Source organism: Rhopilema esculentum, chromosome 17 (genome assembly GCF_057945365.1).
Source record: "Rhopilema esculentum isolate cy_ngs chromosome 17, ASM5794536v1, whole genome shotgun sequence".
Lineage (NCBI taxonomy): Eukaryota > Metazoa > Cnidaria > Scyphozoa > Rhizostomeae > Rhizostomatidae > Rhopilema > Rhopilema esculentum.
The window spans coordinates 4,278,059-4,300,798 of record NC_142831.1 but is presented as its reverse complement, the minus strand read 5'-3'; the positions used below and the strand labels follow the sequence as shown (position 1 = coordinate 4,300,798).

Genomic DNA, 22,740 nt, shown 5'->3' with positions numbered 1-22,740 from the left:
CCTCGCGGTGTTTATTAGTTTAAAAAAGCATGGCCGTTTGTTAAGGTCTTATGGCTTTGGTTATATCTGTTGTGTCTCTAAAAACCCTCACTTTGCATAGACGTGGCACAATAAGCCAAATCAAACCAAATAAATTACGACAATACGAAGAACCTCTTGAGGTCACGATTCAAAGTTGCTGACTAGGTGTCTGTGGCCTAACGATCGTTTTGAGCCCCCCAGCACATCGACAAACAAAAATGAAAAGGATTACCATCATGAAAAATAGATGTAGCTCTGATGAAGCCCCGTATGCCGGTGCGAAATATTAGCCTTCACTGATATACGTGTATTTATTGTTGTTTATTCTCGGCGTATTGCGGTGTTTCTTATTTGCTACATTTTTATCGACTTTGCGCCGCAAGAACTCCTTGGAGCCCATCGCGCAGCCTGCTACCGTGACCTTTTCTTCATTCACACAAGAAAAATTAAGCTTGAGACCATTTATGGATGATTTATTATTTAACTATTTAACTATTATACATTTAACGATATATAATATTATATATTATATAGACATATTTAGCTAAACTACTGTCCCTAGAAGTTAGAAGGGTTAGTTCTATGAAAAAACGCCAATAATATACTCGTTTCTCTCAGCAGCTGGGGGCTTGAGAATCTACAGGTGCTAAAGCCCTCAGTGGATGAAGCGTGGAGCCTCTTGGTAGATGGAGGCTCTTGATTTTTTTCTTTCAGTTAGTAGACCCGTTACGTAACCGTTAGGTCCAGTAAAGAAAAATAACGATTGTCATTGAAAATCTTCTTCCAAACAAGTTTTTGTACACATTGAAAACGTTTCGTCTGACAGTTTTCAGAGAATAAACATCGAGTGATCACCGAAAGTAAGCAGAAAATTTATATCCAGGTGTGGATCGAAAGAAACGTGAGAGGAACAAAGGCGCGTTTGATTGGTTCTTTTGATTCTTAGCAATCAGCGACCGCCATTTCATGCCATCTTCAAAAACTACTTCCTTAACAGAATTGATTCTGTTGCCCAGGCGAAATTGATCACATTTTTAATTATATACTCTGTTAAAATTATTCTTATCAAATGGCTTGCTTCAAAACTGTGCCTGATGAGGAAAGAGACCCACCTGCAGCATCTTGTCCGGAGACGGTTCAATACCCGGGATCATATGAGCCGGGCTGAAAGCGATCTGTTCCACTTCAGCAAAATAATTTTGCGGATTTCTGTTCAGTGTCATTTTTCCTACTGGAATTAGTGGATATTCAGCTTGAGGCCAAATCTGTAAAACGAAGAAAAACAATCCCCACATAAGTATGAAACTGCGTAATTAAAAGCACTATGTATTTAGTCTCGACGTATTTTGATTGCCATCAAAATTTCCCATTGGTTGGACTACACAATAGACCTATTGTTAAGTAACCAATCGGCAATGTAAGGGCTTTCTCGATCATAAACGTGCTGTAGAGTCTATTGTCAACCCCGAACTGTGTAGTTAATTAGAATACCTGTTCAGCTGGAACAGAAAATTGATTCGGGCGGAATATAGGAATAAATCTTTGGGCATATGGTATTTGGTAAGCTTTTTCTAAGAAGGAATTTTTCTTCGCCATTTCTCTTTCTAAGAAATTTAAATTGCGTTCTTTTCTTTAGCAAGTATCGCAATGCAGAAAATATCTATCGTTGAGCAGATGTATTGATTTGCAGGGCATCGCGAAGAACACGAAAAGAAAAGTAACAATAAATCGATAGTTTAAAAGTACATGATATTTGGCATCACACAAGCGCAAGTTGACCCGTTCTTTGTTAATATCTAAAAACTTATTGTCAAACCTTATGAGAATACTAAACATTGGACAATGTTCAAAAGGTGCCTCCTTTCATATCGAGGTGCGGATCAAAGGAGGCAGCTGCGAAGCCATATGTACTCTTTTTTATAAGAACCAGTAAACTAAAGTTCAGGCTGGCTGCCTTTATTTTGTTCAAAAATTCAAAGCTAGATTGTTCTTTATCTGCTCTTAAAGAATTCGGGTGTAAACAGTGCAATCACTAGCTATTGTGCTAAATTGAGACATTCTTCATTTGTCGACAAGCTCATTAATTCACCGAAAAAGCACCCCTTGATGGCAAAAATTCCTCGTTTAAGATATGAAATTATTCAAGGAGGTTTCATGACATAGCTCAAAATTAAACTTCACAGTAGCTCAGCCTTAGCTTGTTCTTAACTTTTGCCCAATTTTGAGGGAGCGTGTTCTTGATAAATTCTTCCTATAAAAAAGAGTGTGGTTCATTGCGAGATTCTTAAAATCATACGGCAGAGTATGTTGCTTTAGGCAAATAATAACAAAAAATCTAGTTACCTTGGTAAGATCAAATGGATTCCATCTAAACTTCTCTGCCTCCTCGAATGTCATAACTTGGATGTGCATAGTCCACGAAGGCTGCAAAATCAAATTTGCGTTTAATTACTGTGTAAGGCAGCTTTGAATCGCCCAGTTTTACAAAAACAAAGCGAGCAAAGCGCAAAAATTCACTAGATTTCAAGCATGCAAATAATTCAACTAACGCTTCGAAGACATCCTTCTTACCATTGAAAAACCTGTAGTGCAAGGATTGTTCAGTGGTCAACGTCGTGGACTACAGCTCCAAGGGTCTGTTGTTAGAATCACTTTCATGACTAGGTTTTCACTTAATAGTGAGGGGATTCGCTAGCTCTCTGTAATTTCAGCCGTAGGAATCACAAGGTGTGCTCAAATTGAGAGGAAGAAGTAGGAAACCGTACGATAGGCATAGAATTTCAGTGTCCTTAAACCTACCTTTGGAAGATAACCCTACATTAGCCTATTTAACGTTTATAAACCTTCCCTACTTTTACTAAATTACCCACTATCGTCAATTGTATACCCTTCGATCAAAGTTAACTCCAAAGCTAATATCTTCGCACGTATAAAAACACCCCCCTTCATCGTAATCGCAATTTGCACAAATTCTTCAATATTACAATTGATTATTACAACGTTTTTGACAACTAGATAAAGACAAATATAATTAAAATTTTTAAAAACATTGGCGGCAAAGGCTCATCAATGAACGAATATCTGTCTTTTTTAAAAAATACCTCTAAACATTCAGACCTTGATTGGAATGCCTCAGGAAAATAACGTTATTGCTTCTTGCAGATAAAATACACAACAAAAGAATAAACGAAATAAAATACGATGTCTTAATCTAAAAATATTTTCTTCAAGATTATAACAAAAAGAAAGGCGTGTCTCCGTAAATAAATCCCTAAATTACTTATCTTCTTGATCAGCAGCTGTTACCAAAGCCTACGTTTAAAATATTTTGGCAGTTCAGCTGTCTATCATAGGAAACTTAAAATTCACTTATACTGTCCACCTTAAAGAAACATTCATAATTAATTAAGGGATTTAAGAGTATTATTCGATTTGTCTCTCTCTGACCACTCCTACCTACCTAGGACCTTTTGTGTATTTGGACGTAGAAATCTTTGAGCTTTGAGTTAATGCTAGCTGGTTGTTATAAACATAAAAGAAGATGGTGATAACAGTGATAATAATGGTGATCAATTGCCTGATGTGGGTTAAAGGCTCTTGCGCAACCAGCATGCTTAGCGGCAGTTGTCTTAAGAAATTGACTTGTTTTGTTTTATCATGCAGTACAATATAAAGCCAGTCTTTTGAATTACAGTCGCAAAGTGTGCCGGTTGCGCAAGAGTTTTTAAAGATTATAATGATTAGAGATTGAAGAAGGAGATGTTTGAAGAATATTATGATGATTAAAGATGATTGATGATGATAATGATGACTAAAAGTGATTGATGATTATGATTCTGTCAAATCAATAAAATTCTGCCTCAAATACTTACATGTTTCCCATTCTCAATGTTGTTGAAAAGATCTCTGATTGCATAATCTGGATCTTTAGCAGAAAGAGACTCTGCCGCTTCAGCAGTGAAATTTTTAATGCCTTGATCAGTCTAGAAACAAATAATGAGCATATTTCAATTTGTAACAGTGTTATGTTATATTGCAAAGGCACAAAATCTGTTGTTCTTACAATAAAACAAAGAGAAAAGAGGCTCGAATATGAAAATTACCTTTAAATATCTCTAAACTTCAAATATTTTATTGGAATGTATGAAGGTTGCCTGTTCAAACGAGCAACCAAAAGTGAAAATCTAAATGTGAAAATGCACCATTTGATCAAAAGCATGGTTTACTTTGTTACCTTTGACAAACTGTATGCTTACTTTGCAAATAAAAGTAAAAGAGGGTGCCTCTGAAACGCTAACGTGTTCATCAGGCTTCATACCATAATGACAGAGGCAGACAGAATTTATAAAAAACTTAGTACAAAAGAACAACACAAAGCATGAGGCGCTAATAAAATGAATGAATAACACAAACCTTAAGGTGAAATTTGCAGTAGACCGCCTCATTGTCCTTGTTCACAAGTTTAAAGGTGTGACTACCATAGCCATTCATCTGTCTGTACCCATCTGGGGTGCCACGGCTTGAGAACAAGAAGGAGACTTGATGAGTTGTCTCTGGCCTCAAACTGATGAAGTCCCAAAACATGTCTGGGTCCTACAATGATATAGGACAACAAAAATTATATTCGTAAAAAAATGTTTCTGGTCAGATTTTCTGTGTTTCTCTTCTCTTGAGTATTTCTATAAACTGCTGAGAGGAAGGTGGGTGCTTATTAAAGTTTAATTGTTAAGGGGCAGGGCGAAAAAGTGTATAAACATGATATCTTTGAGGTGGAAACATGTTAAAAACAGTCAGAGACCACCATCAAGAAACTCATGTATGTTTTTGTCTTAAAGATTGTGTAAAGCAGTATAAAAATATAATTCTTCACATACAATATGGTGCAGTATCAAACAAAATGACTTTTCTATTTACAGCCTTCTGAAAATGTTAACTAATGCTAATTGCCCATCCAGGCTTGCTAACCTTCCCTTGTTTGAGAAAATAGACTGCTGCCCCATTTTTATAAGAACAAAGGTTTGACAAAATTTCTTGTCACAAAAGCACTTTGAGAAGAAGTCTTGAGACAAACAGCAGTTCCTATGTAGGTAGCTTTGCAAAGTTCTTTAAAATTCTAACCAAAAGCTTTCAATTCTGTAACTTTAACAATTTGGCTGTTAAGACCAGGAAATAGCAAATAAGGAATACTGTTTGAAATATATAAGAGCATAAATGTTGTATAATTAAAACACATATTGCTGATAAAAACCTTCAGGTGGGTTTGTGGGTTTCTTTTCTGGGTATGAATGAAGCTGGGAAACAAAATTGGGTCTCTGATGAAGAAAATTGGAGTATTATTTCCAACCAAGTCCCAGTTTCCATCTTCAGAATAGAATTTGATAGCAAAACCTCTTGGGTCTCTAGCAGTATCTGCACTTCCTGATTCACCACCTAAAATGAACAAATTTAACATCAAATTTGTCCAAATTGTCAATAAAGCCATCTTAACAGGAAAAACTTGGAAGAGAAAGTCAGCATAGGCACATTTGCTGTTGCTCAATCTGCAATCAGGTGTTGTGGTTATGATTAAACAAACATGTAAGTGAAGGCCACATGATGGCAGAGAAAAACAACAAAGCAAATAAAAAACTAAAATGTATTTAAATTTCTTATCCTAATTTTTGTGATGCCATGCAGAATTTCTTCAGAACTTTGCATCAAACACCATGTTTTACTTCACTAGGGCTTAAGATTTGGAATCAATCGAATTTTACACATAAATTAATCACTTACAAGGGCTTATACAATCATGCTTACAATTAATTTTTTCTTTGGGTGTGCCAATACTTTGAGTAAATTTTGACTGAAACCTTGAGAAAAATCCAGAAACTTGGAAATCATGCTTACCAACAGTTGAAAATCTCACAGCCACAGGGGTCTTTTTGCCAACTGTAGAAAAAGGAGCAGCTTTGCAGTACTTGGAAATATCATGGGTAACAACAAATTCTCCGAATGCACCAGCTCCTTTGGCATGGACAACCCTCTCTGGAATGCGTTCTCTATCAAAATGGGCCATATCATCAATGAATCCATGGTCTTGAAGAAGAACAGGTCCCCTGGGGCCAACAGTTAGAGTGTTTGTCTTTGTGTCAAGGGGAGCACCATTACCAGTTGTTAACTTATCTGCCTCCTAAAAATTGAATAATGTTTCTTTAAATATATAATTTGGTTCCATTTTTTGCTATCAAATACTTTATAGATTTTCTGCTTGACAGAAAATGTGTCTGAACAAATATATGTCAAGAAATTGGCTTTAGTAATACTTGTCTGTATTTATTGAACAGGATCATCTTTTGATGTAAAAGAAACTTAAAATATCTAAACATTGATATTAATTTTGCTTTATCCGCAGAGACCATCTAAATTCTAACAATAGGTCATACCTGAAAAAATTTGCAGGCCTGCAGTGAATTGCATTCTTTGTGAAACCAAGAGGGTACTATTTGTAATTTAGCAGATTAAGTATATATTTCTGAACATTTATTCAAAAAAAAATTTGAAATTTTTACCCAGTTTTAAATTATCTATTTTGCACAAGGGATAAATATTCATTTTCTTTTTTCAAAGCTAATTTGCAAATAGAATATAAAAACTTGATTAGAAAGCAAAAAGAGGACACACACAAAAACAAAGGTTTTTGCAATACTATAAAAAGTGGATGTCCACCTAAAAAGAGGTTTTTGAAAACACACTGGGTCAATGTGAATAAAAATGGAAGCAGAGGGAACAGGTGCAGAATATCCACAAAAATAAGGAAAATGAAAATATGAAAACGGAGCACTGTGAAAAGTAAAAACCACAAAAATATTATCTTTTACTTGGTTTCTGGGAGCATTCTGCGCGCACAAAAATTGGGTTTTTGAAAGCTCCCCAAAACAATTTTACAAAAATGGAAGCAACGTGAAAGGTCAGAACCAAAAAATAGGTACATCTCTCTACTCTGATTCTGTGAGCAGAGTGAATGCACAAAAACGGATATATACTTCTTAGTAGACAGATAAAAGTGAAAACAAAGCAATGCTAAAAATGAAAATGCTAAAAGGCCCCATTAACAAGATACTGTTTTTATTTAATGTCAAATAGTTTTATACAGGAACAGCCTTATGTTTACACAAAACTATCCAATCTGATATGCTTTGTAATGTTATAAATGGATGAATCTGATATCAATTTAAAACGCACTTCTTGGGAAAACGAGACAAGTGCCAAGGTGTGCACATGTGATTGTATGCCATTCCGAGGATGGCATTTAACAATATAAACCAATTATTGCTTGACTCATCAAACTTCAAAAATGCATTACTACTCTGATTGGCAAGTCCAGGCAACCACTCCATTACTTTACCACATAGTAATCAGTAGTTTGCTAGAAGCATTTTTTTGTTTTTGTTTTCATCTAAGCAAGGCTTTATGCAAACTTTACAAATAGAGGAAATTTTTAAGCATGCACAATGGCACAGACTTTCTTGTAGCTGTTCATTTTGACTATTGCCATATTTAAAACACTTTGTTTTTAAAGCCAGCGAGATGTCTTTCCACAATTTTAAAAATTGTATGCCTTTGATAAGATCTTTGAATGCTAGTCATTGAATCCATTTAACCATATGAGACATTGTACCATTATTCTCTTGGTATCCTTAGACTTACTTTTTGGTACAAAAAATTTAAATTAAATTTGAAGATAATATGCAAAGATTGAAAAACAAAGATCATTCCCTAAGGATATTGTGATGTACAAGAAAACAAGATCTTTATGATTTCTCCTTTGCTCTGATTGCAGGGACTTTATGATTTCTCTCATTTCCTTTGTCTGCAAGCAGGTTACATTTAAGCATCGAAGATATTTGGTGCATTGCATCAGATAAGCAGTGTTTTGATTGACTTATGCAACTCAAAGAAAAGGCCAAAGATATGATGAAGCAGTTTAGTTACGTTCAGTGACAATTTCATCTTGCCACAAAAGCTATTCTGTTACAACAAATTTGGACAAAATATTATAATCTTTCATATCTTCATTTATTGATTTTACTCACGTTGATGTCACAGCTGCAAACTTAGAGTGTATTGCAAACTAAGAGTGTCATATTTCACACAGTCATGTCTCTCAATCAAGGTCTGACAACATTCATGATTTTGGCTAAGCATAGCAATAGTTCTAAGGGGTTAAGATAAAGATAGACTGTGAATATTTAGATTTTGCCCAAGGGCTACAAATTTTTTGAGATGCAAGTAAAGTCTATCCAGTACTATAGATAGTACTGAACTGTTGTGGTACTTCTGTAACGAGTATGCAAACAACTCTAATGTTAAACACGTTTAAAATACAATATTCCCTTCAGACTGTCATTTATGTTTTCATTACTGCTTTGCTATATAAAAAACAAACAAATTAATTGTTATGCATGGCCAGACTAAACCAAAGGACCATTTGTACTGGCTTGAAACAAGAGCTCTAGGATCTCATGTTTCTGCCTGGGTCTTAGACAAACAATACGAACGCTGTCTTAGGCCCAGTAAAACAATAAGATCAAAACCCACACAACAGCCAATTTAAGTTACCTGTTCTAACTTACCCCTTTGTGAAAAGCAAACTCTGATAGTTGTTCAGCAGCCTTTTCTCTTGTAGCCATTTTCACCCTTTTCTTTTTTAAATCGTCAAAGATACTGAGCTTGCAAACGCCCCACTACGACTCACCTTGATTACGAAATCGAATCGAAGTTCACCACGATCTCCTTTTCAAAACAAACTCGCTTTCGCCCATAACAAACATTAAAGGGACAAGGTTGATCAAATGGTCCGCCTTAAGCCGGATTAAAATTAGATAATGGGTGTTTGGATTTGAAAATCCGTTGGAAGAATCATAGAATATAATCAACTGTACTATAATTCATTTTCAACAGTGTATTGAATGTGAAACAGCAAAAAAGTCATTCCACCACCCCCCCCCCCCCCCCAATATGAATTTAGTTACTACACCAGTGATTTTTAAACTATCACTTTTTGCAGAATTATAATTAAATTGAAAGTATAAGTAAGCCAAAATTGTACCATTCAACACGACGTATCAAAACTACTTGCAATGGTTGTATTCTACTTTGTGACTGTTATGGTTTCTCCTATTTCAGAATTCTACTTTAATGTAGCTTACAGATAGGCGTGTTGAATGTATACCAAAATGGTACTATACAACACGATGTATCAAAACTACTTGCAATGGTTGTATTCTTCTCTGTGACTGTTATGGTTTCTCCTATTTCAGAATTCTACTTTAATGGAGCTTACAGATAGGCGTATTGAATGTATACCAAAATGGTACTATACAACACGATGTATCAAAACTACTTGCAATGGTTGTATTCTTCTCTGTGACTGTTATGGTTTCTCCTATTTCAGAATTCTACTTTAATGGAGCTTACAGATAGGCGTATTGAATGTATACCAAAATGGTACTATACAACACGATGTATCAAAACTACTTGCAATGGTTGTATTCTTCTCTGTGACTGTTATGGTTTCTCCTATTTCAGAATTCTACTTTAATGGAGCTTACAGATAGGCGTATTGAATGTATACCAAAATTGTACCATTCAACACGATGTATCAAAACTACTTGCAATGGTTGTATTCTTCTCTGTGACTGTTATGGTATCTCTAATTGCAGAATTCTACTTTAATGTAGCTTATACATAGGCGTGTTGAATGTATACCAAAATGGTACTATACAACACGATGTATCAAAACTACTTGCAATGGTTGTATTCTACTCTTTGACTGTTATGGTTTCTCTAATTGCAGAATTCTACTTTAATGGAGCTTATACATAGGCGTGTTGAATGTATACCAAAATGGTACTTTACAACACGATGTATCAAAACTACTTGCAATGGTTGTATTCTACTCTGTGACTGTTATGGTATCTCTAATTGCAGAATTCTACTTTAATGTAGCTTATACATAGGCGTGTTGAATGTATACCAAAATGGTACCATTCAACACGATGTATCAAAACTACTTGCAATGGTTGTATTCTACTCTGTGACTGTTATGGTATCTCTAATTGCAGATTTCTACTTTAATGTAGCTTATACATAGGGGTGTTGAATGTATACCAAAATGGTACTTTACAACACGATGTATCAAAACTACTTGCAATGGTTGTATTCTACTCTGTGACTGTTATGGTATCTCTAATTGCAGATGTCTACTTTAATGTAGCTTATACATAGGGGTGTTGAATGTATACCAAAATGGTACTTTACAACACGATGTATCAAAACTACTTGCAATGGTTGTATTCTACTCTGTGACTGTTATGGTTTCTCTAATTGCAGATTTCTACTTCAATGTAGCTTATACATAGGCGTGTTGAATGTATACCAAAATGGTACTTTACAACACGATGTATCAAAACTACTTGCAATGGTTGTATTCTACTCTGTGACTGTTATGGTTTCTCTAATTGCAGATTTCTACTTTAATGTAGCTTATACATAGGCGTTATGAATGTATACCAAAATGGTACTTTACAACACGATGTATCAAAACTACTTGCAATGGTTGTATTCTACTCTGTGACTGTTATGGTTTCTCTAATTGCAGATTTCTACTTCAATGTAGCTTATACATAGGCGTGTTGAATGTATACCAAAATGGTACTTTACAACACGATGTATCAAAACTACTTGCAATGGTTGTATTCTACTCTGTGACTGTTATGGTTTCTCTAATTGCAGATTTCTACTTTAATGTAGCTTATACATAGGCGTGTTGAATGTATACCAAAATGGTACTTTACAACACGATGTATCAAAACTACTTGCAATGGTTGTATTCTACTCTGTGACTGTTATGGTTTCTCTAATTGCAGATTTCTACTTTAATGTAGCTTATACATAGGCGTGTTGAATGTATACCAAAATGGTACCATAACAGTCTAGTACAGTAGAGAGATCCTTTTTTTGCTCTGAATTTCTATCAATTTTCAGTTCCTGTTGATCATTTTTATTCATCTTCTTCTTTCGTCGTCCAATTCTTCTGTATGTGATTCTTTTTGTCAGCTATCTCGAAACGAGTTTTAGTCACCAATCTGCTTAATCTATCTGAAATCTATTTCAAGTTATTCATGCCAATTATTTTACCCAGTTGAAATTCAGGATATGAATTTATTTGTAACCTTAAATCTACAAGGTTGGCAGCATGATTGTAGAATATTCTTTATCAACATGAAGTCATAATTCACCTTGCGTAGTACTCATTCTAAGAATAGTTTAAAACCTGCTTTTATCCGGAGCATCGCATCCTTTAATTAATCCTTTATCTTGTGAATTTTGCAGTAATCAGGCTTGAAGCAGAAGAGCTTGCTCATTAAAATCCATACTTGTATTCATATATCACTATTTTTTCAAGTTCAACATAACTTATATTACACAACACCTAACTAAATGGATATATCCATGCTTGGAGTTACTACTCACCAAATTTTTCTCTAATTTTTTCTGGCAAATCTTCAAAGAAGTAAACCCTAAAACCAACTGTTAACAAGTTAACAAGACATGCGTATTTTTAAAGTAGATAAACATCTATTACCCTTTCAGATTCGATATATTCATACAACCAAAGGATTTTAACTACTTACCATTATATTAATTTTAAATATTTACACAAAGAGGGCCATAACTAAAGTGCTAAATACTTGAAGGAAGTATTCAAATTTTTACTTTAGGCCAACTAAAGATAACGATTTTCAAAAAAATGAAAATCTGGCTACAATATTCACAAATTGACAAAGGGGTTTGAAGCTAGAACAGTCAATGTTTATGCTTATCGACGAGCTTATATGTCTTTTGTCTCGATGTGACCACTCCTGAATATCCTATGCTTTGAATATCAGGGAGATTCGGCTTGTATGTGAGTCTGTAACCATACTTGTTTGCTTAATCGGAGAAATATCACAAAAACACGTTTTTGGTTGAATTACGGTTCTGATTTCAAAACTCACTACCATTATTGGGCCACTTAAAGGGAACTTCCAGTGATAGCTTCTCGGGGCCATATGAGTCAAATGCGAGCAAATCGCAAAAGTAGATTTGACAAGATTCGCATTTGTCTGGGTGTATTTATGACCAGTGACGCCTTACGGGAGACTTGTCGTGGACGTGATGTAATTTTCTTATTCTTTAATTTGATTCAATTTAAATAAACTCAATTTTGCCGAAAATGAGACACAGGTGTTCCATGTTTACAAAATTGGCGTTCTCTGTTGGGAAAGCAGCATTCTCGTAGAGTTTAAAGGGAGTGGCTATAGCTTTTTTCCTTTCAATTTTACTAGGGCTGTTGCTAATCAGTAAATGAATTTTATTGAGGAAGAATATCAAAGTTTTAGGATATTAGCTAGGTAGGATTAACACTCTACAAGGTTAGGGCTAAATGGTGGCCTGAGGCCAATAACAATAACTAAATAACAATAATGAATTCGAAAGCACGATAAAACAGCTCAGGGCGAAACCAGTAAAACCATAGCCAAGAAATTAGACAATAAATACAAAGTAACATAAGGGTCTATGCCAGCTGTCGTGCTCAAGAGGGGTTTCGAGGTCCCTTTTGTCGAGAAATTGTGAGAGCAAGCCCAAATTTGCCGACAGGTTTAAAATTTCACCGATTAGGCACCTTAAGATGACAAATCCTTGTTTTTACAACGGAGATTATTTCAACGCAGCGGCCTTGGAAGCCTCCTCAAATATCCTTGAAATTACTTAAGGAAATGTCACACTACCTTAGGGGATTATGTCCATTGGAGCCAATGAGATCGCCTCTACTGCTACTAACGTCTCAGTTTAAGACAACAAATTGTAATGTAGTGTTTGGATATTTACAGATTTAACAACACCTATTATTACATTGATACATTGTTAGTTGCAACCGTTTCTCATTCTTCTGAACTGCCTTTTGATCGTTTTTCTAAAGTTTCTTAGAATCAAGGCGTAGAAAAGTGGATCAACTGCAGCATTGATAGCAATGGTCCATGCATTCACTTTGTCTATTGTGTTGGGAACCAAATGATGCTTGTCTATTGCATCCATAAACGTCATGTAGATGACGGGTATCCATGTAAACATGTATGTGAAAGCCACTAAGGCGAATGCAGTAGATGCTTTTATTTCTTCAAAAACCTGTCTACGTCTTAATGACCTTCTGTGCCGTTTTCGTTGCTTCATCTTGTTGTTTTCTTGGCAACCATCGGGCTTAAATAGGCGAGCAAAAAAACTGCGCTTATTTTGCACAGATCTCACTACTGAACCACTGATATGTTCAGGGCTTGGGTGTGGCTGTATGCCTCCTTCAATACAAGGACAGCTGGGGCTGTTGACAGTCTCGTCATCTAGATTCGCCTCGCAATTAGACATCCTTGCTGCATCTTTGCATCGCTCTTCCTCGATTCCCGAGTCGTGTTCGCTCACACCATTTTCTACATCATCCTCTGTCTCCCTTTCTTTAGCAATATCATCGAAACAATCCGTAGAAGGATTAATCATGAAGCCGACACGATTCTTCATGCAGGGCTCATCCTTTTGATTGCTTGCATCGTCTTCTTTCTTTGTATGCGTCTCCTTATGGTCGCCTTCTACGTTGATAATCTTTCCGTCTAATTTTCCATCGCACTTTACCGATAAAGTGATCAAGCCAGGTGTTACAAGAGGCGCTCGCTCTTCTCCTTTATGACTTGAAGTGCCACTACCATTGCATTTTGATGCTGCCAGTATTGTCGAATGGTTTTTATCTTGTGCAGAACTCGCTTTACATTGGCCCTCATCCTTATTTCCGATACCACGATGCTGGCAGATAAGTGCTGTGCTCATTTTTGGTACAGCGACCGTGGTCAAAGCCTCCCCTGCAACTAAATTTTGACCTCTTTCCAAGACATCTCCTTGGGGGCATTGTCTTCCTGAATCACAGCTGCGCCTGCTCGTTATTGACAAACTGCATCTTCCCTCCTGTCTTAGGCCGTACAAACTTTGATTCGAATTCGCACTATAATACAGATCAGTTTTGATCGTGCAGCTAAGCTCATCATTTGAGTCTTCGTGTAGATTGGGACTCATTCGGCTGTCTGACTTTGAGCAAGCGTTCTGTCCTTGGCTACCAGAATTTGCCAACAGACAACAAGCATTCCGGAGGCGTGATGAACAGCTTTGAGGCAGATATCTTTCCTGCACGGGATATACTTCAAGGCTGCGTCCTTCTTTTAATAAACGATGCACTTCTATCAGAATTCGCATATATACGAAGCAAATGAAAAACAGCGGGGAGACCAAAAACACTAGCAGGGCAATTATCATGTAGATTTTATGCTCTATGCTAAGAACGTTGGTTTTCCATGTTAATGGCACCAAGCAATAGGAGATTGGAACGAGCCATGCAGCAACGGTTATTCTTAAAGCAGTTTGTTTTGTAATGATTGAACGATATCTGAGTGGTTTTGTAATCGAGACCAGCCTCTCATAGGTGACTGCGGTTAGATTTGAGGCATAGGTGAAAACGATAATAGCGGCGAAATACAAATAGACGTTGCTATTCTTGTAAAACAGTGCTATAGGAACTAAGACACCAGCACAGAGCATATCTGTGACGCAGAGGCTAAAAACAAATGTGTTTGTAGCTGTTTGTAATATCTTGTTGGCATAGATGATGTAACACGTGAATATGTTTTCCATCACGGCAATAGTACACAAAACAAGCAGAAAATATACAGAGCTTGTGCTGAAATCATTCGATGTTGGCTGCTTTAAGTTTTGATGGTCTGTTATCGAATGTGTATCGAAGCATGCGTGTGTTGTGTTCAAACAAAGTGTTGCGTTTCCGGCCATCGCAAACACCTGCTACTTTTTTGAGCCGTTTAGCGCAACTTTCCAGCTCTAAAATGAAAAATGTGTCGTCACTCATCGTTTTAAATAGATTTGAAGCTGCAACACTGCCAGAACAAGTTTGGAGGAAGTCTAAAGTTTCTGTTGCTCTTTTTTTCAAATTGTGATCTAAATTGATTTGATTTAATTTAAATTCTGCTACAGTGCAAAATCTAGTTGTATGGATTTTAAATAAATCAATTACAGAACACAACGGCAACAACAGCAACAACAATAATAACAACAACAACGACAGCAATAGCGACAACATTGTTAACAACAACAAAAATTAAATCATTAAAATGGCAAATTATAAATAACCAAAAACATCAGGTGCTTAATATCAGCCAAAGCAACAAAAACTAAGTATATTTCAGAATGGCTTCAAGAACTGAGTTAGGAATGCTGAGCATTTAATTTAAGAAGTGTAAGCGAAAGTAAAAAAGAGAGTTGCAACAAGAGATGCCTTTTGTTTTGCAAAGAGTGTTGAGGATCTCTGTTTTAAGCACCAAATGTTAAGGAAAGATTGAATTTTAAGACACAAATTTAGAAAGTTCTGTTATTTTTCTCAAAGACGTGAAAATTAGAAATGATACCTGCTGTTTTAATTTCTTACAAAGTTAACCTATTACTCACTTAAGTTCTTTTGTTACAATAAATGGTAGCGAATCGTAGTTAATAAAAATGAAGAAAGCTTTCTACCTTAAACACAAATTTGAAGCCTTTTTAATTCTTGATGTTGTGTGATGATGCCAACGAACTTTTCGACTGACCAGTCTTCTTACAAACACATCTCTTTTATTTTTCCTTGTAACTTCTTGATGTTTACGTCACTTGAAAAGAAAAAAAAAGGTTTTGAAACTATTTTTCCTTCAAACACAACGTTGCTTGATAAAGAAATTATAGGCTGCTCTAGATACAATAATATGGCATAAATGACGCAATCAAGACGTGTCAATTACATGGACCAAATAAGCAATCCATGTGTTTTGTAAATGCATGTAATTATGATATTCCATGTGTTATTCATGCATTTAGAGCCCATGCCGTTTCAGGACGGTAAACACGTGGATTTTTTATTTTTAAATTGCTTACTTTCTATTCGCAGAAAGTCTTGATCCTTGTTGATGTTGTGGCAAAAGATGAATGGATTCAGGTACGTGGGAGATAGCGAGGCATGTGAAAAAGAACAGCTCCAGATGTTTCAAATCTAAGCTGCCTTGATACCTTAATCCATAAGTGAGCACATCGTTCATCTAGTTCTCTTGATAACGGGCTATTCTCGAAACGTGTTGAATGAATTCGTAAATTTTTTTTAGTACAATTTTACTTAAGTTCCTAGTTTTATGCTAAAACAGTATGCAGACTGAGAGTCATTGCCAAACTAGCCCTGGGATGTCAGGTGTTTCTCCTAGCTTTTTATAGAAAGCTTTCTCAAGCGACATCGCAAACACCCACATCAATGGAAAAATGTTCAATGAAACGAAATTTTTTTGTGATGAAGGAAACAAAAATATAACTCAATAGGCTGGATAATTCTCATTAATAAGCTATTTATTTGATTTTCAGGTATACACTGTATGAGCGAGATCGATTCTTTCTGTATGGGTTATTTCTTTACTTTATGTTGCGAAACTTCGGTTACCAGTGAAAAACTCCAAAAATTGAAAAAATGCATCTCGTTCACAGGTGTTAAAATTCCGGCCAAAAAGTTTGGGACAAAATGCATAATTGTACTTTTCCACTTTACCTTGCCTCTGTAAATTCAAATCTCCCCCCCCCCCCCCCCGCAGGCAATGTTATATTTATAGTTCTATCATATTTGCTTCAAAATCGTGCATTCAACATTGAATTGGGGGAGGGGGGAAAAGCTATTTTTCAAAGGGAAGAGAAAGCACAAAGTTTTTTGAAAAGTCCCAACTATTTTTTTCCGGGATTGCTAGGTCTAGAATCACCTCTCGGCTAAGTGCGCGCAGGTATCTTCCATGAGCAGATTTAGACAATTTCTTGCTTAATAATAAATAGGTGTTTGCCACTTAGCCTTTTAATCATAAATATATATCATTTTAAGTAATTTTTTACTTCATAATAGGGTTTTATGATATGATATTTATTCGATAAGATGAAAGATGTTTATACCTAATTGTAATTAAGTTGAGAAGTTTTTCTGTAATATAAAGATTTGTGTACGTTTATGTACTGGTGGGCCCATTGAAAAGCAGCATTGCCAAGGGGATACCCCCTTAAACATGTAAATGATTTAAAATGACATAGAAACAAGCACAATAATTTGAAAGCCATCTGTTTCTTTATCCTGTATGCTTGGACTTGCGTTGCTATTTACAGAAGACATCACAAGCGCATGCGCAAGTTATGCAAGAAATTTAGCCAAGCTATATGTTGGAGTCTTGGCCGCAGTGGTGGTTCTAGGGGGTCCAGGGGGTCACAGCCCCAGGCCCCAAGCTCGTGATAGCAAGAAGTGGGTCTTCGGCCACGGGGCCTCTCAGTCAGTAAAGCCGCAGCTGTATTGCCGTCCCCACTGGCGCATATGATCAGAGCTTGCTTTTCTGTTCGTGTTTAGTTCGGTAGGATGACCTAAACTCAAGAAATTAGCCCAGTCCATTGGATATTATTTTGGAAATTTGCGCACCAGTACCCATTGGCACTTTTTAAAGTCCTTCATTCGCTTCTTGTACAATCAAGTAGAGAATGGCCCTCAAATTCCTCACAATCCAGCGAAGAAAGGTACAATTCTTGAGGCAAATGTTTTTACCTCTTTTTAAAAAATTGGAAAGATTTTTGTCGTTACAAACTTTAGTAAATAAAGCCAACTAAAATGCTTAATATTTTTCTGCAAATTTTGCAAATGGCATTAAATCACATTAAGTTTTAAGATGTGTTGAACTTTCGTCCGACAGTCAAAGTAAATAACGTCAGAATAATGATATCAATTGTAAGTGAGAAACTTATTTCATGGCCTTTTTGTCATCTTGTACAATCGAGAAATTGTTTGCTAATTTTGAGTGGTTGATTGATACGTAACTTTGAAATGATCCGGACATCAATGTCAATATTAGTCGCGGTTTCATGCTCATAAGATCATAGTCGACTTATGCTATTTATATACTTAATCTAAGAGTGAGTAATGGATAAAAGGCGAGCGGTTATACGGACCTGAAAGTAGGATAAGTATCATTCCGGGTATTAAATAAAAGCAGAAATAAAGTTAAAACTGTTGGGTGAAATGTTATAACAAAATTTCCTAACAATAGCAGCAATAATAACAAACTCAGTTTTAATGACGTTATCGCGACCCCTTCTTTTTTTTGTCCCAGGTCCCAGAAAAGCTGTCGAATGTCGAATATGACTGTATAATGAAGAGCAGTATGTAAAAAATAAACTATTTATACATGAATTCGAGAAGAAAAAACTATATTTATCTTAACTCTAAGGTAAGATATGATGAGGGGATGTAGAGTAATGCGCAGCTGTTAAAGGTTCCTCACTTCAAGAACAAAGGTGGTAGAACTTTGGTCTATGCTGTAGCTAGTGTTTGGAACCGTTGTGAATTCGTGCTGTTGACAATATTGATAGTTTTAAATCGTCGTTAGAGACTCATTTGTTTAAACTAGCGTATAATATAATGTAATAGGCTTTAAATTGTAAATTGTATAGAATATTGTATTATAGTTGTACACTTTAGTCACAATCATAATCATAATCATAATCATAATCATAATCATAATTATAATCATAATCATAATCATAATCATAATATAGAGCTATGAAAAACAAAGGGCTTTGCAAGAGTTGTTTAGAAACAATAGCAAATGTACCAAAGTGTTACTGTTTGGTATTAACAATTTGGGTCACGCCCCTAGCTCTAAAACATAGTTAAACTAAGGGTGTATACACTCAAAACGTTGTCTTTTATGTATAATACGTCAATTTAGATCACCAGGTTCATTTATATAAAAGCCTAATAATATAGCTTCCAGTTTTTCTTGTAAAGAGTTAAGGAACCTAGATATTCCTGAGCTAACCTTTCCAAGACAAAGGTTTTAATCTACAGTTTGCAAGCGTTATGATTTTAAAATATGCTATTGACAAATTTCTTCGAAGCAATTTATTCATTTCTTACCTTGAAATATCATTATAACTCTCTTCTTTTTAAATTTTTCATTCATTTGTTTGCCCTTTCAACAAGCAATAATCAGCGATCCATGACATTTAGCACACGTACTTTCGTTTTCATTTTCTTTTCCTTCTTCCTTCTTCACGAAAATAGAATAAAATTACTTATGTCTTGAGCTCATATCTGGTAGGATCAAGGCTGTTCACTTTCTGGTGGGTCCGGCCGGAAATGACCATTTATTGGTATTGTATCGGACTTTTATAACTACGTAAAAACACCGGACACAAGCTAAACACTTCTTCCTCGCGCCTATTGAGCTCGGAGGCATTAGATATAAATAAAAATGTTGCAAACATTTTGATTCAAACAATCTCATTATACGGACGTCATTCGTCTGTTACATCAACTCTGCGTTGAGCAAAAGAAACCAGACATTAAATAAGACTGGAGTGTTCCTTTTGAGGTCATTTGAAGTCTTTCCTGGGCAGAAACTCATAATCGCCTTTTTCTTCCTCGTAACATTTGATTCAGACAACAGACTAACTTCATAGGAACAAAAGTTAAGCAACCATCTAGCTCATTTGAGCATTCCAAATTGTGATGCAAGCTATTTTGTATAAGAAGAACTGTGATAAGAAACACCAGCCCGAGATTTGCCCATGAAATAAGAACAACATAAGAAACGAAGCAGGCTAAAATTCAGCAAAACTCAAGAAATGAAATGCCAGCAAAAGTTGAAAAATGAAAGAATAGATATGGACGAAAAGCAAAGAAGCATTAATTACTTTATAAATCACATAAAAATGGATGTAAATTTGATTTTATAGAGGGCAGTGCAATTTTTGTCTAAAAATTTATCATTCTGAATTGTCTAAAAACATCGAGATTTATTCATCAAAAATCAATCTTTCAAAAAGTTTTCCAATTAATACAGAAAGGATATCTGTAATTAACTTAATAAGTTCAGTTTAATGTTACTCACTGGTTTTTCTCTGATCATTTGAAAGCATTCTATTGCTAGCAGCACTTCAAACTGCATCCTAAAATTGCTAGCCAGCCAAGCCTGTGAGCCTCTAGTTGGTAAGTCAACTTTTGTATATATTGAAGCAAATTTGTTTTTACGACATTTGATAAATGAATTGCTTTGCGTTGACGAAGCTATTCTCAACATACGTGTGAAAAAGGTATTACTTTTATAAAAGTTTTTGTTGACTTCTCAAAAGGGTTGATTTGTACATCGTGTGGCATCCTTATTACATATTTCAATGATTGTTGTTTTCGTTTTGCTGTGGAATATTTACAATACCAGCCGAAATTACTTGGAAACCGAGCAATTTGCGTTGTACTCTTGTAATTTTCATTCTTTGTCAAGTATTGCTACACCTGAATCTGACCAACCAAATAACCATGTTGGTATTTTAGACAATTAAGTCACACAAAAAAACGTTAAGTCTCACACATTGTTGATGGGAATACATGCTCAGTTAAAGATTTAGTTGTATCAAGGCCAAATTAACAATATGACATCAGCTAATATCGAAAGGTTTTTTTAAAAGGAAAATATTGAAGGAAAAAACTTAGAAGCTTGAAGAATGTATTTCCTACAAGATTAAAAGGGATGGAAGAAACATAATCATACGTTTTTTGAAGGATTTAGTATGTACAAATTAAAAATAAGCTGAGGCTGATCTTCTGCAAAATGCAATTTTGAACAACGTTTTATCTCAAAAACGAGGATTTTTAGCCATGAATGGTTGTTTTTTCGGTGAATATTTAAACATATCGGCAAATGAAGGTTGTCTCACATTTTATTTACTTTGTTGGCAAATGAGGCCTGAACACATTCCTAGAGTGAAAATGCTGGCAATTGCACTGCTTATACCCTACTAATTTAAGAAAAAATTAAGAACAATCCAGCCGCATTTTTTCGAAAAAATTGAGAACAGTAAGCCTGAACTTGAATTTTCTGGTTCTTATTAAAAAGAGAGCGTATTTGCTTAATGTTTCTAGAAAGTTTCATGATCTCCTAGCTTTGCGACTTCTTTTTTCCTTTAACAAAGATACACACGGTTTACACTTATTTCCACTCTCGACGTCATAATCATGCAAATTTATGCAAAATATTTTTGATGAATTTTATTTCAGGCTTTGTATGGTTCTATTGTTATGATTTCTAGATAAATATTTGATGTGATAGCAAACATGGTTTTATTGATGCATGCTGCGAACCCAAGGCTTCAGAGACCAGCATTTAAGTTGTGATTTAGCCTGAAAGTATTATGGTCAACAAAGATGGGCCCAATTGAATATACAGAAAATTACCAGATTCAAATTTATTATGCAACATATTATATCAAGAAGGGTCTTACAAAACCAAACCGAATGAACTTCAAAATTCTTTCAGACTCAAAATCAACAATTATCGCTATTACTTTTTGCTACGGTCTGTTAAAGTTGCTGTCATCGTCATCGTTAGATGTCAGACAACCTTTCATTCCACCACCACCGCTCTCTCATTCGCCATCCTTCCCTCCTCCACCTCTGCGCTGCATTCACACCATTCTACATCAACCAATCCGACACTACCATCGCTTCTTTTAAATGTGTACTATTCTTAGTCCGTTTACTTTTGCTCTGAAGAAACCCCGTATGTCAGGGCGAAATATTAGCTTTCATTTATTTTCGTGTATTTATTGTTGTTTATTCTCATCGCATTGCGGTGTTTCTTATTTGCTACATTTTCATCGATTTTTCGCAGCAAGAACTCCTGGGAGTCCGTCGAGCAGCCTGCTATCGTGACCTTTCCTTTATTCATGCAAAGAAATCGTTGCCTTACATCTAATGTGAGACAGAAACTTCCCTTTCGTAGTTTCTTTTTACTTACAATATTGTAAATTTTTGAATTTTAAGTGCCTTTCATGGTGATTTCTTCGATGACCTAGAGTCTATTCCCGCCATGATAGGCACAGTAGTTGTATGTTATTGAATTTTCTTCTTTTAGTTGTGTATAAAGAAGTTACTGTCAAAGTTGAGTTCCTTTCCTCTTGAACAATTGCTAGATGGTTGAGTACAAACAAAAGGCTGTCAAAAGAGTAAATTCTTTACGCTAACAGGCATTTTACGGTCTAGGTTACGATTTGTTGCGATCCGTTCAAGTTGCGGTCAAAAATGAGTATAATTTCTTTGACTGTTTCTTAGGTTGTTGGAAATAAAGAATAAGTCTATTGCATAGCCTTAAGTTCTGAAAAATGGATGGCAATGAGCAAACCTCTTGCATAAGTTTTAAAGCTTATTTAAAAACATCTGGCATCTGGCAGTGCAAACACATGTCAATGCTCTTCATCAACTGTCATCCACGGACCTTTTTAAAAAAAATCATTGTTTAATGTTTCAAGCACTAAGCTTGTTAGGTTATGGTCACCGGCAACGTGCTTGTAATGCCTTGTTGGTAATCAGAATTGAATTTGGCAGCTGCATTTGCCATAACATCAAGCTTCGTATTACATAAGTTGACATATCCTATCTAAAACTGTTTGTTATTAACATTTTGAAGCATTTTCACCGAGGGAGAAAACCTTTACATCCCCATTTCAACCCATCATTGACGCCATCCAATTATTCGTGAATCAATCAGTTATATCTTC

The 22,740-nt window shown here is 35.5% G+C and overlaps 2 protein-coding genes across 4 annotated transcripts in view; both read right to left on the bottom strand.

Annotated features, from left to right (window-relative positions):
- The window catches only part of LOC135681695 (catalase), a 28,184-nt gene extending 19,391 nt beyond the window's left edge, over positions 1–8,793 (bottom strand). For both annotated transcript variants that reach the window (XM_065196275.2, XM_065196281.2), the window contains exons 1-7: positions 8,634–8,793; positions 5,908–6,190; positions 5,270–5,451; positions 4,435–4,614; positions 3,894–4,004; positions 2,365–2,445; positions 1,134–1,286 (exon numbers count right to left, since the gene is read on the bottom strand). In XM_065196275.2, coding sequence (XP_065052347.1) covers positions 1,134–1,286; positions 2,365–2,445; positions 3,894–4,004; positions 4,435–4,614; positions 5,270–5,451; positions 5,908–6,190; positions 8,634–8,690 — 1,047 coding nt within the window. In that variant the 5' untranslated portion in view covers positions 8,691–8,793. The remainder of the gene's footprint in view (positions 1–1,133; positions 1,287–2,364; positions 2,446–3,893; positions 4,005–4,434; positions 4,615–5,269; positions 5,452–5,907; positions 6,191–8,633) is intronic.
- Positions 8,794–11,146: 2,353 nt separating this feature from the next.
- Positions 11,147–22,740, bottom strand: part of LOC135696602 (uncharacterized) — a 33,490-nt gene continuing 21,896 nt past the window's right edge. For both annotated transcript variants that reach the window (XM_065216049.2, XM_089113407.1), the window contains 2 exons: positions 15,664–15,794; positions 11,147–14,973 (listed from right to left, as the gene is read on the bottom strand). In XM_065216049.2, the coding sequence (XP_065072121.2) occupies positions 12,970–14,925 (1,956 nt within the window). In that variant the 5' untranslated portion in view covers positions 14,926–14,973; positions 15,664–15,794 and the 3' untranslated portion in view covers positions 11,147–12,969. The remainder of the gene's footprint in view (positions 14,974–15,663; positions 15,795–22,740) is intronic.